At 34.5% G+C, this 15403-nt stretch overlaps 1 protein-coding gene across 2 annotated transcripts; it reads right to left on the bottom strand.

Annotated features, from left to right (window-relative positions):
- Positions 1 to 410: 410 nt before the first annotated feature.
- On the bottom strand, positions 411 to 14734 carry LOC106060949 (nucleoprotein TPR-like). 2 transcript variants are annotated; one of them, XM_056019933.1, is made up of 8 exons: positions 14668 to 14678; positions 14142 to 14154; positions 13192 to 13290; positions 8649 to 8766; positions 7657 to 7728; positions 4622 to 5448; positions 2433 to 2460; positions 411 to 2312 (listed from the first exon to the last, which is right to left on the bottom strand). In XM_056019933.1, the coding sequence occupies exons 3-8, from the start codon at positions 13288 to 13290 to the stop codon at positions 1894 to 1896; spliced, it is 1563 nt and encodes a 520-aa protein (XP_055875908.1). In that variant the 5' UTR covers positions 14142 to 14154; positions 14668 to 14678; the 3' UTR covers positions 411 to 1893. The 2 variants fall into 2 exon arrangements, with proteins under 2 accessions (XP_055875908.1, XP_013074438.2); XM_013218984.2 differs by having other exon boundaries at positions 412 to 2312; positions 14079 to 14154; positions 14668 to 14734.
- Positions 14735 to 15403: the final 669 nt, after the last annotated feature.

Raw genomic sequence — 15403 nt, 5'->3', positions numbered from 1 at the left:
AAATTATTCGGTCACTACCATCATCACCGCTTGGCTGTTTACCAAAGTAAAGGGATTGTTAAAGAGTTTGATTAATTAAATCTATTAATCAATAGATGTCCATCAGTTATTTGTTTTATGAGAAGGTAATGATTTCCCTTTGTTTATAAGCTTTCTAGGCAGCATGTAATTATTCCTTGAGAATTAGAACTGCAAAACTGCCTAGGTGTATGCTATGTGGTACAGACTGTCATCACAAGGGTCCTAGGGTCCTGAAATCACACCTGTTGCTGTGCCTTAAGAATTTGCCCTCTCTGGTTACATAAGAAGTTGTAAGGGGAAAAGGTCATCTCTTTTGTTGATATGACCTTAGACAATTTATTACGACAGAAACACAGTCGTGTGTTTTTGTGTTTCTTTATTCACCTTATACATCCTTGCAAAGCATCCTTAGAAAACAGAATTTCATTCCCAAATCTGGCCTAAACGAAGCATGCATACTCTCATTCAACGATATATCAGAAGGCATTTATTTTATAATTCATTTATTCTATTAAAAATTCATAGCAAAAAAAAACCAAACATTACAATTTAAGAAATTCTTTTAATATGCTGAATCAGCTAGTAAAAAAAAATTAACAAGAAAAACATTCAATATACTCGTTTTGTAAAGATCATATAACTCCTATATGCAACTTATGGAGCAATTTTTTCGTATATCTAATTAAATGTTCAATTAAAAAAACTTTGAACTTTTTTACCCCCCCCCCCCCAAAGAATCCTGGTTAAGCGAATGTATAGACCTACTACACTTTATAATATTGCAATGATAGGCCTTTAGATCTTGACTTAGATGACGATGCACAAAATTTTCCTGAACTTTAAATATGCATCAATAATAGCCTTACATTTAAGTACGCGATAGTCCTTTCAAAACCAATCGTTGTATCTAGATCTAGACCTAGTTCTCTAGCCAAATTTAAAATTAATTTTTTTTTTTTTTTAAAATTATAACGGTCAAACTAGAGTTTTTCCAGTGTGGCCAATGACTTAGTAGGCCTAATTATTTTCTCAGCGATATTCATCAACTGTTGCTAGAAAATCTTTTTTGAGATCAGCTGTTCAGGTTCCTGGATCCAGTTTCCTAGTGGATGCAGGTGCCTAGACCCAGGTTCCACGAAGTTATGACTTGAATAGAGGTATTGTAAAAATAAAATAAAAAATAATGGAACGACTAGCGACGAGAAAACAACTTTCTCTAAAACACAACACATACTTAAAAGCAAATATATATATCTAGATAAACAAATATGACTAGCAGCCATGTATGCTGACAAAAAAATCACAGAAAATATGTTAAATACATGAGAAAGGAACATTCTCAGAACAATATATAGTGTCATTTAAGATGAATCCGAACACCAGTTATATGCAGACCCCTTCACACAGACGGAAGTAATAAAGAGCAGATTAAGTCGGGCAGGTCAACTTGAAGGGTTGTCAGAGAACAGTGGAGCGAAAATGATCTGCACCAATCAAAAGGCAGGCACCTAAGGACGGATCAAGAATACCTCGGTTTGCTGATGTAATGCAAAGCTACACAAAGCTAAGAGTTTGGACATGAAGACGTAAAGCCCATGATGAAATGGAAAAAAAAATTATTTTGAATTTTGAAGCACGCCAGGACCCTCTATGGGCTGTAGTGCTCCTGGGATGAAGGGAGTCGATTAGCAAATTAACAATCCGACAACGGATTCACGTATTTCCAGTGTCGATAAATAATTGTGGCAGTTTCAACTGAATTCGAAAATAGGAAGTGTGAAAAAGAACGTGTAAAAGGTTTCACACAGACAGAGTTGATAAAAGTTTTGCATACTTAATAAAAGAAAAACATAATTCCCTTGATAAATCTTATTATTTTTTCTGTAACAAAACGCACACGAAATACGAGTAGTTGCTTAGTTTTATATTTCTTATTTCATCTAATGACTTTACATAGACTTCGTCCCCTTGATTCAAATCAAAGACAGTAACAAGACAGGCTACAGCAGAACTGCTGTTTGTATGAGTTCTGCCTCTAGCTGTTTCATTGTCAGATCTATCAGAGGAGTAAATACTAAACTCTTTCTCCATGCCATTCTCACTCTCAATCATTAAACTACACAGATACAATCCTGCACAAGGTGCTGTGAATGTTCCTGCGTCTTTGTCGTAGCATTGGCCAATGTTAAGTAGACATTTTTTAAAACACTTAAGTATGGTATCTTTCTTAAAATTCATCTCTTCAGAGCAGTTAAGCTGTATTCTACAGGCTGCCATGACATCTCGTGAACCTGAAAATGTATCACTTTTAGAAAAAAAAAGATTTGATATTTTATATTTAAAGTTTTAATTTAATTAACCTTAAGCGATTATAAAACGCATATGAAAAAGGAAAAAAAAAGACTACATACTTGCACGGCGTCTTGATTGCGAAACAATCTACAATAAAATAAAAGGTAAAAATTCTAAAATTTTGGTGCACGTAGCTTTTGCTCATCAGGTTTGGGCAATAATAAAAAAGAAACACTTTTTGTAATAAAATTTTACATTTTTTACTTCACTATACCATTCTATGTATACAATATTTCCTCTGCATCCCCCCTTTTTTCAGTCCGAAAAAAAAAAAGTTATTCATAAAGATGTTTTATGAACACATGCTGTTATAAATGAATTAGCTACACGGTTAGAGGTCACCTTGCGTGACCCCTATTGGCCCTGAAACCGAGGTCAGCTTGTTTCTAGAATCTGGGTTTGTTTTGACCTGGAGGGTACGGGAAGCGGGTAAGTGAAAGTTATACTAGAATTGTGTGTGTGTGTGTTTCGTGAGGGGAGAAAGCATAAAAAGAGGGAGCTGTTCTAAATCAAGTTCATTTTTTGTTCAACTAAGCTGCTAAAAGTGAAAATGAAACACCATGGAGTGTCAGAACACAAGGGGTTAGCGTAATTGTCTAAAAAAACAACAACTACTAAAATAGACAGTAATAAGACCTTACTTAGCATGAAACTCTCGAAAAAAGGTAGAGTATTTTGAAGAAATAAAGTTAGGTAGTGACTATGTTGCAGATATTTTTAATTAAAATAATACATTTTATTGTTATTTTTTAATTACATTCTTATTATTGAGTTCCGTTTTTTTTTACTGTGGCATGTGGTCATTACCAATATGGGATTGGTGTCCATCGCAGCGCAGCTGTCAAAATATAAGCAGCGAATCTACACTGTCTACATTTGTTTCTAAAGAACTAGGTTATCTGTTAGGAAGTCTTGCCAACGTGTGCTAGTTACCTTTTTACCGGCGCCATTTAACAATAGTACTCTCTATAAAATACTTGTTTAAAAAAATAACATTTAACAATAGTACTCTCTATAAAATGCTTGTTTTAAAAAAATAACATTTATCAATAGTACTCTCTATAAAATGGTTGTTTAAAAAAAAATAACATTTAACAAGGTACTCTCTATAAAATGCTTGTTTTAAAAAAATAACATTTAACAATAGTACTCTCTATAAAATGCTTGTTTAAAAAAATAACATTTAACAATAGTACTCTCTATAAAATGCTTGTTTAAAAAAATAACATTTAACAATAGTACTCTCTATAAAATGCTTGTTTAAAAAAAATAACATTTATCAATAGTACTCTCTATAAAATGGTTGTTTAAAAAAAAATAACATTTAACAAGGTACTCTCTATAAAATGCTTGTTTAAAAAAAATAACATTTAACAATAGTACTCTCTATAAAATGCTTGTTTAAAAAAAATAACATTTAGCGCAAAAAAAGTTGTGATTAGCGTTTTCCTTTATCACTTGCGAATTCGAACTAAAAGACTGAGATAGTCGATAGATACTTATAACAACCTTTTAATCTTTGTCAAATATGCCCAATATAGTTTGTACCCCAGCGAGCTGTGTGATCAATACGTAACTCTTACTTTCGTAAAAAAAAAAAAAAAAAAAAAGATTTAACTTCTTCTAAAACGTATTTTCGACGAATTAATTTCTAAGTTTTTTGTCAAGCCAAGTGAACCCTAGACAAACGTTGCATTTTAAGATATCTTACGACATAAAACTTTCAGAGTAGAGAGAATACAAGCAAGTCTATTAACACGCCAGGTACTTAACATATAAATTTACTCATAAAAGAGTTCAATTGGAATGTCAGAAAAAGAGTGATAGTAAGACAAGAGCTAACTTGCAACGTAAGCTGCTTATATTATCTAGAATAAAAATATCTTATAAGACACCTAAAACATATTTTTCAGAGCATGAGGGCCTTCTGTTACTTGCTTGATTTACTGTTACAATCATTAGTCTTAGAGAGTAACATCTTTTTTTTTTCGAAAAGAAACTTCTTTTTTTTTAAATTCTTGTTAACCTATGACTAAAATCACAAAACGAGACTCATGAGATTACTTCTAAAATCTGGAACCTACAATTATAAGAATGAAGTCATATACAATTATTGGTAATAAGCCTATCTGAAATGAATAAATTTAGTATAGCCTAAAAGAAAGGATAGACTTAATTTAAAAGTTTCTTTTCTCATAAATAATCAAAGTAAATTCTTTTTTTGCTTGTTCTTAAAAAGAAAAATTACCTCACTTTCAGCAGCTGTTATTTTGGTATCCAACTTTTTTATGTTAGATTTACACGTAGAAAGCTGATCTTTAATTATTTCGACCCTAGACTTCAAAGATTCTATTACATCTTTACTTTTGCTGAATTCACCATTTGCATTGCTTAATTGTGTCTCCAAAGATTGAAATTTGACTTCCAAGATAGAGGTTATTTCAGTATTGGCTTGAATTTTAGCTTCAATGTCCTCAGCAATCTTTCTGTTGCCGTCACTAAATTTTCTTTGGTTTATTTCGATGCGTTTTAAATATTCATCATTTTCCTCAAGTTTTTTCTTTATGTCTGAAAGAGACTCAGAGGTAATATACTTTTTTATCTGGCTTAGCTCCTCATCATTGGCTTTTACTAAGTTTGACAAATGGTCATACTTTGTGTTAAGTGCGTGACTATTTGATACGTGTCCCTGAATAAACTCTTCCATTTTGACTACTTGACTTTTATCTTGAGACTCATTGGTTTTTAGTAAAGACGTTAAGCTTTCTTTCTGGTCCGCTAGTTCTTGTGGTAGATGAAGTAAAGTTTCTATTTGTTCTTTGTTTTCCTTTACTTTGTCAAACAGCTTTGTGCTCTGAATTTCTAGACGTGTCATAAATTGACTGGCTCCTTGTAGTTCGTTATGGAGCTCTTCAAATTTGGAATCATTTTCTTTTATCTTTTCGCATGTCGACTCGATTCTTGTTTCTTGTTCCGACGAATTTTGTTGCAGCTTTTTCATTTTTCTGGAATGCTTAACAAGCGTTGAATTTATTTTATTCACCATGTCAGCTAAGCTTTGATATCTCTTGTCATCTAAACCAAAAAAAAATATTGAATGTTTTTTGTTTTCTTTTACACAGGCATCAGGTTAAAACCTCATATTACATACATGCAATTGTTAGCAGCTTAGTAGATGTAAAGATTGATTAGCTTACACCATGCAAAGCCAAAAATAGAAAGTTAAGTAGTTTGTTTTTAGAATTGTAATTAAGTTAATCTTGACTAAGATATATAGAAATTTAATATAGTTTGACAATCGTGCTTCGATGATGACCACTTTTGTCATCCATGGGAGTAAGGGCTTTACAATGGTGTTTTGTGCCTCTACGTATGGCTGGTGAGACCTACGTGAGCCAGAAAAGTTCGGTTGCACAATCTGCAGGATGTTACAGCTGGAGTTAGTGTCATTGGTCATGTTCTCTGACGCTTTTCTCTTCTGCCAGTGTTGTTTTCTTTTTCTCAGCAACCAGGGCCCCAGTTTTCACAGCGCGACGCCATGATGCTCTGTCATGTGGTTCTGTCTCCCGGGTGGTAAGGTCAATGCTGAAGGTTTTCAGAGAAGCTTTGAGGGCGTTTTCTTTGAACACCTATTGAGCGCTTTTCTTTCTTTAATTGACTTGTTGTTTAGGGATGCGGGAGTCTTCCATTCTGCAGTTGTGGCCTGCCAATCGCAGCTTTGACTGCATCATGATTATGTGGATTCTTTCCAGACCAGCTCTTCGAAGGTCGTCAGTATCAGGTATTTTTTCTTACCATTTTACCATTTAGTATTTTTCTGAAACAGATCATTGGAAAATGGTTCAGATTTTTTTTTTTTTTTGCATTTCTTTTGTATACTGTTCACTGTAATTAGCACTGTGGGGAAGATGACAGCTCGATAGACCCCTAACTTTGTACTTGTGGAAATACCTCGTCTATTCCAAATAATTTTAGAAAGTCTATCATATAATGCATTTACCTTAAAGATTCGCAAGTCGATCTCATTATCGATGTTTCCGTTTCGGGAGAGTGTGTTGCCAAGGGAGTTGACTGTCCACTGCATTTATTTCCAGTCCATTTATCTTAATGCTTGGGTCCGAGTAGGCATTAACTTGAGCAAGCAAATATAAGACTTCATTTTTTGTTTGTTTGCTTAGTGAGGCCAAAGTCTGAACATGCTCTTGAAAACTCACTGACGATGCTCTGCAGATTAATTTCGGAGCAGGCATCATTTTTGCTGATTCTTTTTTTTAATTTTGCTTTGAGTCGCTAAGGGTTGAATAAGATACCATCGAATCCATATCTTATATTTATTCCACTATTTCGTTTGCCAGAGACTTCTATGTGCCTTGTCCTGGTTTAAAGTGCTTCTCAGAGCTGTGCTGGTAATTGCCTATTTGTCCGATCAGTCTAGTTTGGGTGACGTTTCGCACAGGCCGCCAAGTCCAGACATCATATGCTAAGTTCGACAGAACCAGAGTGTACTGAATATAAAAGACACGGCCAGTCTAAGCCTTTTCCGGGGTATGGCCGCTGCGCTGTGACATTAGAATCGTTCCTCTTGTAACGTATCGTGTAATATATTTCACATACCCTTGCTTTCTGGAGAGATGCAAGGCTATTGTTAATTAAAATCAGTGGAACATTTGGAAAAAAATGTAAAGGATACCTTTCATATTATTTATCTTGTTATATTTTGAAAAATATTATATTTAGGCCTATACAGGTCTAAGTATAATACAAAGTTTTATTTAATGTAAAGTTAGTTAAACTTAGATGTATTTAGCTCGACATTGGAGGCGCGGTGGCTGAGCGGTAAAGCACTTGGCTTCATAACCGGGGGTCCTGGGTTCGAATCCTGGTGAAGATTGACATTTTTTTGGGGGGATCTTTGGGCACCTCTGAGTCCACTTAGCTCTAATGGGTATCTGACATTAGTTAGGGAAAAGTAAAGGCGGTTGGTCGTTGTTCTGGCCACATGACAACCTCGTTGACCGTAGGCCACAGAAATAGGTAATCTTTACATCATATGCCCTATAGACAACGAGGTTTATAGGGGAACAAGCACGACATTGGAATTTTAGTCCTAATTATTTCCACAATAAATGTTGCTAAATGTTATATATCTCAATTCATATTCAACAGCTTATAAACAAGTACAAGATACAAAAATGTAGAGAAAAACAAACTTTGTTAATCTTCATTGATATAGTAGGCTATGTTTTAGTTAGGTTGTAAAAATAAAATAACACACTGATCTACCTTTAGATCTATTAACGTTTTCCGCTTGATCAAAACTTTCCGGTGTATCAGAATTTAGGCCGCAGTCATCATCTGCATTTGATAGTAAAATAATTGACATTTTTAAATAAAACACTGTATAAAATCAGTTTACAGATGACAAATAAATTTATGTATCCAGGACTAAGAAGATAAATTACTTTCCCAATTAATTCCAGGTATCTAATGGTGTAAACTGCTTCGATAAACTATTGAAAAATGTATAAATCTCCACGTATTTAAACTACTTACATCAATTTTTTTTATTTTTATTTTGGACACAACTTAATGCAACTCTGTCTGTCTGGTAAAAAGTTTGTACACGTTATTTCTACAACACCCATTATTGGATCAAGCTGAAAGTTTGCACAAGGGGAAGAAATTTTCCTTGATTGATAAAATGGTATACGTTGAATTAGTCCCCTTTATTTATTTATTTGTTTTAACTATAAAGAGGCACGATGGTCACCGTATTAGCTTGAAGAGCTTAGGAGGCCTTAGCCCTCGAGTTCGATTTCAGGTCGTTCATTTTTTTTAAAATAATTACATTTAAAAATCGATGACCCAGAATCCAGATACCTATTTCTTTCTCACCCTTATTCCACTTTCCAAGTGCTCCCAACAATTGATAAGATCATAGCGTATTGAGAAAGCTAAATGCATAAAATAGCGCTGAACAAAAAACAATTGTTAAACATATTATCAACCACACAGATTTATTGTTGTTGGTCTAGATCTATAACAAATTGAATGACATGACTGATCCAAACTAATTGAAACAACTTAATAGAGGCATATGATTTTTATCTTCAAAATTTGTTTTTTGTATTTTGCTTGTTTTCTTACTTTAATAGATTTAATAAAGCGAACTTTCACAATAGGCAGCCAAGCCAAGCTCAAGAGTATTTAGCCTCTCGGCCACACATCCCAACTTGTTAATGTTAATTTTTGTTAGCTACAAAAGAAATACCTACTAGTGAGATCATAACATCGTCGTAAACATCTGGATGTTTCATTAATTAAGTATTGATTCATCTCTAAAAAATTTTGGCTGTCTGAATCATTAATCCATGACTTTCCTTTGGAAGTCACCTTAAAAAAAAGTTATTAGTCTAAGAATGTGTATATTGTATTATAACATTAAGACATCTTGTAATGTATATATATATATATATAGTGTAACGTTTCTTACACTATTCAGGCTCTTTGCAAACTGCTCCACACAACACCACTGTGGTGACACGGTTACTGTGTGGTCAACCGTGACACACGGTCAAGTGTTGAGTATCGAGAGTTAGGGGACTTGGGGGAAGTGACTAGTGTGTAAACAAGAGAGAGAGAGAGAAAGGTCAGCGAGTGAAGCAGGAGATCTGTACATAACGTTGCCGTGTATATATGTTTTGTTAAAATGTTCCATAATTAAAAGACACTTTAAACGTAAAAGGACTTGTTTCTTCACAACTGGCGACCACGACGAGATACGACGAGGCACAAGTAAGTGGAAATGTCGATATACAAAATATAGAGAGAAGCGGGCAAGGAAAATGGCCTGCAAGGCGAAGAACTTTACACTAAAAATAACACAGGAGGAAGAAAGGGAAGAAAGGAGATTTAATAGGGAAGAAGCCAAAAAAGAAAGAAGAAGATAGTAGAAGGAAGGAAATTTTACAACTAGAACTAAAACTTAAAGAAAAAAAAGACAAAGAACAGCAAAATGAAAAGGAGGAACACTTTGACAAATACAAACAATTAGACAGAATGTCTCCATTTGACGAGAGCCAGAATGAATGCATTGACTCATATCTACTGAGATTTGAGGATATAGCAACATCATGCAACCTCCCACAGACAGAATGGGCAAGAAGCCTCATGGGGCGCTTAAAAGGTAGAGCCATCAATATCTGTCTTCAAATGAGAGATGAAGAAAGAAAAGAGTACGTGGCCGTGAAGGAGGCGTTGCTGAGACAGTTTGGCTCCACAAGTTACGAATACAGAAGGAGATTGAAAGAGTCGACACCTCTGGCGAACGATGATCCACAAATATTCGTCACCAACATGTCGATATACTTCGATCGATGGGTAGACCTGTCAAAAGTGGATCACAAATATGAAACCCTCAGAGAACACATCATAATGGACGCTGTGATGGAAGCTTACAATAATAATGTGAAAACATACGTCACGGAGCGAGAGCCAAAGACCATCAGCAGCCTGATAGCACAACTAAGGCAGTATAAGGCCGCACACCCAAGGGAAGTGTTAGCTAGAGAGAACCCAACTGCGACATCAGCTTTTATGGTGAACAACGCTGCAAGAATGCGGACTCCAAGCCCTTTATATAGAAGAGAGAACGCTGACAAGAGCCCAACATATAGATCTCGAAGAGAAAAAGATGAAGAAATGAGTCCAACATATAGATATCGAAGAGAAAAAGATGAAGAAATGAGTCCAACATATAGATCTCGAAGAGAAAAAGATGAAGAAATGAGTCCAACATATAGATCTCGAAGAGAGAAAGATGAAGAAATGAGTCCAACATATAGATCTCAAAGAGAAAAAGATGAAGAAATGAGTCCAACATATAGATCTCGAAGAGAGAAAGATGAAGAAATGAGTCCAACATATAGATCTCGAAGAGAGAAAGATGAAGAAATGAGTCCAACATATAGATCTCGAAGAGAGAAAGATGAAGAAATGAGTCCAACATATAGATCTCGAAGAGAGAAAGATGAAGAAATGAGTCCAACATATAGATCTCGAAGAGAGAAAGATGAAGAAATGAGTCCAACATATAGATCTCGAAGAGAGAAAGATGAAGAAATGAGTCCAACATATAGATATCGAAGAGACAACGATGAAGAAATGAGCCCAACATATAGATCTCGAAGAGAGAAAGATGAAGAAATGAGTCCAACATATAGATCTCGAAGAGAGAAAGATGAAGAAATGAGTCCAACATATAGATATCGAAGAGAGAAAGATGAAGAAATGAGTCCAACATATAGATCTCGAAGAGAGAAAGATGAAGAAATGAGTCCAACATATAGATATCGAAGAGAGAAAGATGAAGAAATGAGTCCAACATATAGATATCGAAGAGAGAAAGATGAAGAAATGAGTCCAACATATAGATATCGAAGAGAGAAAGATGAAGAAATGAGTCCAACATATAGATATCGAAGAGACAACGATGAAGAAATGAGTCCAACATATAGATCTCGAAGAGAGAAAGATGAAGAAATGAGTCCAACATATAGATATCGAAGAGTGAAAGATGAAGAAAGGAGCCCAACATATACTTATAAGAATAGAGAATATCAAAGTAATCAGCAAAGAGTTCGTTTCCAATGTCAAATTTGTGGTAGAACAAACCACACAACAGAGACTTGCTTCTACAACCGACGCAATAAAGATTGGAACGACAGACCAAGAGATCGAGCATTTGCTGCCAAACACACTAATAAACTGCAGGTATACCCAGGCTTTGTGGGAGAACAAATGACCAACGTACTGTACGATACAGGTGCAACTGCAATTTTAGTCGCAAAAGAATACGTCAACCCACAAGAGTACACCGGAAGAAGACAAGACTGTGTTGGTTACACTGGTCAAGTAACTACACACCTGGTAGCACGTATCAACATACACACACCGTTCATCAGTGGTTGGCATGAGGCTTTAGTACTAGACAATAAGCCTGACAACATTGGCCTTATCATTGGCTGTATCAAAGGCTCTAAACCTTGCACAGTAGAAGAATAGAACAAGTGGAAAGAAAAATACACACAGAAATGTTCCATGGTTACTACAAGAGCTCAGAAGAAAGCAGAAGAAGTGCTAAATACAAACGATAACATACAAGTTCCTTATAACAATGAAAATGAAAATACAGAAACAGAAAATAGCGATATGAGAAGCCATAATCAAGTGAACAACCCGAATGAAATCTCCACAGAAAGTCAAGACTTCAGCTTTACAGTTCAAGCTATTCCGGGACAAATCAACGTGATTGCTGACGTGTTGACAAGATGTGTCTAGGGACCGCTGGACTTAAGTTAATTCATTAATCAGATGATGAGAAAATTAACAAATAACTTGTATGATAACTTTAAAATTTGTCTTGTCAAAATTGAATGAACATTACGCTTCTGGATTTTTTTTATTTCATTCAGAGATGTGAAAGTTGTACTAAAATTTAGTTTTTTAAGTTTGTTGCATTGATTGTAGTCAAAGATGTCCATTTAGGAACTGGTATGAAAGAAACACAAAGTAAACAATTCCCTTAATTTGGAAGATGTTTTGATGTAACATAAAGTATTAACTAATTGTGCATTTTTCACCTGACAATGTTGGCACTCAAAAGATTATTGTTATATAGAAAAAACTAAATGCGTGTATTTTTTTTTGTATATAAGTTGTATAAGATAACAGGAAAGCTTTCTGCGATAGTTCAATTGGAAATGTCTCTTGCAATAACATATTATTGAAAATTTATTTGTCGTCATAGGCATTATCAGTTCTCTCATAGTAGAAGATGCCATTGTATTACATGTCATTGTTTGTTTTTCTTGTCGATGTAAAACATTATTAATGTACACCCAAACTATTGGGTTCATGAAATTTTGATACGATCAAAATTTTTCTCTGCCCTGGGAGGACTGTTGTGACACGGTTACTATGTGTGGTCAACCGTGACACACTGTCAAGTGTTGAGTATCGAGAGTTAGGGGACTTGGGGGAAGTGACTAGTGTGTAAACAAGAGAGAGAGAGAGAGAAAGGTCAGCGAGTGAAGCAGGAGATCTGTACATAACGTTGCCGTGTATATGTGTTTTGTTAAAATGTTCCATAATTAAAAGATACTTTAAACGTAAAAGGACTTGTTTCTTCACAACCACCAACTTAAAGAACTTGACAACTCAGGGCTTCGAAGTAACGAAACATCGCAGCCAATGCTGTACGATTGGCAACACATAATATTGATTGTGCGAATATTTCTCCGTTAACGATCGTACCGCCGCATCGACTCTTGCACTAGCCTCTCCGGCTCGTCCCGGACTTGCACTGGGTTGAAATGTTCAGACTTGACTTCACACACTGGGCTTGTTGTGTCGGCCTTGATCGCAGATCAAAATCAACACGTTGTTTTGACAATACTTCGCAACGAACCGTCTTAAACCCAGACCAAATATATGCATGTTAATTGACTGTTATTAAGAACCTGTAATAGTCAGATACATTGTGATACATTCAAACAGGATTTTTTGAGATGGTCCCCATCCACGCCCCTATCCACGAGAAACACGTGTTACTTTTGAAGTATTTAGGACTAATTTTTTTTTTTACCATAAAATTCATTTGTAGATGAAAAAATAAAAACGCCTGCTATAGTGAACATAACTTAAAACAATAAGTGTTTTTGTAGGTGGTTAAAATTCAGAGTCGAAGTCCGCTTCTAAATTTTCCTCAAACTTAACCATTTGTAAAAGACTAATAAATATTTATATTTTAGTACTTACTGTGTTTATATCTGTAATAAGAGATTCTAACTGTTCCTTTAACTCTTCTAAAACCTCTAGCTGTGAAGTTATGGCTTTTATTTGCCTGGGAGTTTTCATCTGAAATTAATTATAAATGTATAAATCAAGGTTTGTAAATTGTTAGACTATAAATTTAATCTAGAAAGCCTTGCCAAGAAAATATTTTTTAGGATCTATAGGTTGTTATATTTTCAATAGTCTTTTAATATAAAAAAAAAAGTACTAGCGATCTATAAAGCAAATGAAGTAAATGTCATCAGTTTCTACGGTTAACAATGGTGCCATATGGCCCGCACGACAATTAAACATTTTACTTTCCCCCAAATAATTCAGGTAACCACTAGACTTTAGGTGAACTAAAAATACGGAAAAATATTTTTGTTTATAGAGTTTTGAACCAGGGATCCCTCGGTTTGGAAGCCAAGCACTTTACAAGTCAGCCACCACGAATAAATTTGGTAAAAAAAATAATATTAATATAATAATAATTATATGTTGGAACTCAGAAACATATTTGGCTTGTATCTCTAGATTTTGTTCTTCTTCCTTTTATATCAACATTTATCAAAGACTAGTTGCCAAAGTGCCTTATAATTCCTATTCTGAAAGCGCCTAAATTCCGCGAGTGTTAAGAAGACTGGCTTCTGAACCCGAGGTCCTGGGCTCGAAACTCGGACAAGACTTGGATTTTGAATTCGGGATCTTAATTAAAGGCACCTCTGAGTCCACCCAGCTCTAATGGGAACCCTACATTAGTTGGGGAAAAGTAAATGCGGTTGACACCCTCGTTAACCTTGGGCCACATAAGAAGATAACCTTAACATTGTCTGCCCTGAATATCACAAGAACTGAAAGCGGAGCTTTACCTTTTTTGAGTAGCCAAAGTAGACTTAAATCTATTTCATAAATGTGGGTTGTAGGCTACATACCTTGCTAGTCGTTCTGCTATCACATGTTTGAATAAACAAAAACAAAAACAAAACTGGAATTCAAATAGATTGAAATTAATTATTAAAATATAAATGTCGATTCCAAGAACTTAAAAAAATCAGATTACAGATGTAGAACTACATGTGAATGAATGGAAAACAAAATCAAGTGCATGTGTCTGTTTACATGAATTTTTAAAGTTTATAAGGAGAAAAAATACTTTATTACTTAACAGTGGTTAAAGAAAGGGAAAAACCCTATTAATTTGTGTAGTCTATATGCCCGTTGTTCTAAGAATTCTCCTTTTTAAAAGTCTAGCTAATCCAATTCAACTATGCTAAAAACGGGTGCATCGGCTACATATGGTCATTTTTTTAAAATTTAATACGAATTTTTTTCTCATACAAATTATAAAAACATGTGTATGGATCTGAGTTATTCCATGTCTAGTCATAGCCAAACATCTCTCAGTGTATCTCTCAGTATATATTTTTAATAAAATATAAATGTAAAAATAAAACAAACCTTAATTTAAGTGTTACTGTATCAATTTCAACACAATGTAGTTTGAAACCTAAACTAATAATAACGGGCGTTCCCGTTGAAGTTATATAAACATTTATAAATATAGCCATGGAAACAAATAACCTTAGTATCATCTGCCCTATAGATCGCACTGTCTGAATGGAGAATATATATATAATATATATAATTATTAATTGACTGATTGATAGATTGATTGATTTAAATAATTGGACAGTTGATAATTTGTTGCTAGCCGAGATTAAAAGAATTCTATCTTTCTGGCCCACTTATTAACCCTTTTAAACCGATGCGCCCATATAATTATTCAAAAGTCTCCAGGTCTCGTAATCTTCTTCTTTGGGATACTGTAAGTGTCCTACGTCCGACAGTCATTGATTTATAATGTAAAAATGTTCGTTTTTAGCGGCCCCTGAAAGGAAAATAGCCGCTATTAATTTTATGTGGTATTTCTGTCCGTCCCTCTGTCTGTTCCGTTTAGATCTCGTAAACTAGAAAAGATACTGAAAATCCGAAATCATATTTTAGACCTTTCAAAGTTCTGGTGCAACTGCTACTTTTTTTTTTTTTCTGAAAGCGAAAAATTTATTTTTTTAAATCAACTATGCATGCATTTTATCATAAAATAATACAATTTTTACAACTATTTACTTTTGATAGTAAAAAAAAATACGGGAGACTATTTAGTAAGGGAGATAACTATTAACTACATTGTCAG

This window comes from Biomphalaria glabrata, chromosome 1 (assembly GCF_947242115.1).
Source record: "Biomphalaria glabrata chromosome 1, xgBioGlab47.1, whole genome shotgun sequence".
NCBI classification, from domain to species: domain Eukaryota; kingdom Metazoa; phylum Mollusca; class Gastropoda; family Planorbidae; genus Biomphalaria; species Biomphalaria glabrata.
Note: the sequence above shows the minus strand (reverse complement) of the source record. Positions and strands in the feature narration are given on the sequence as shown.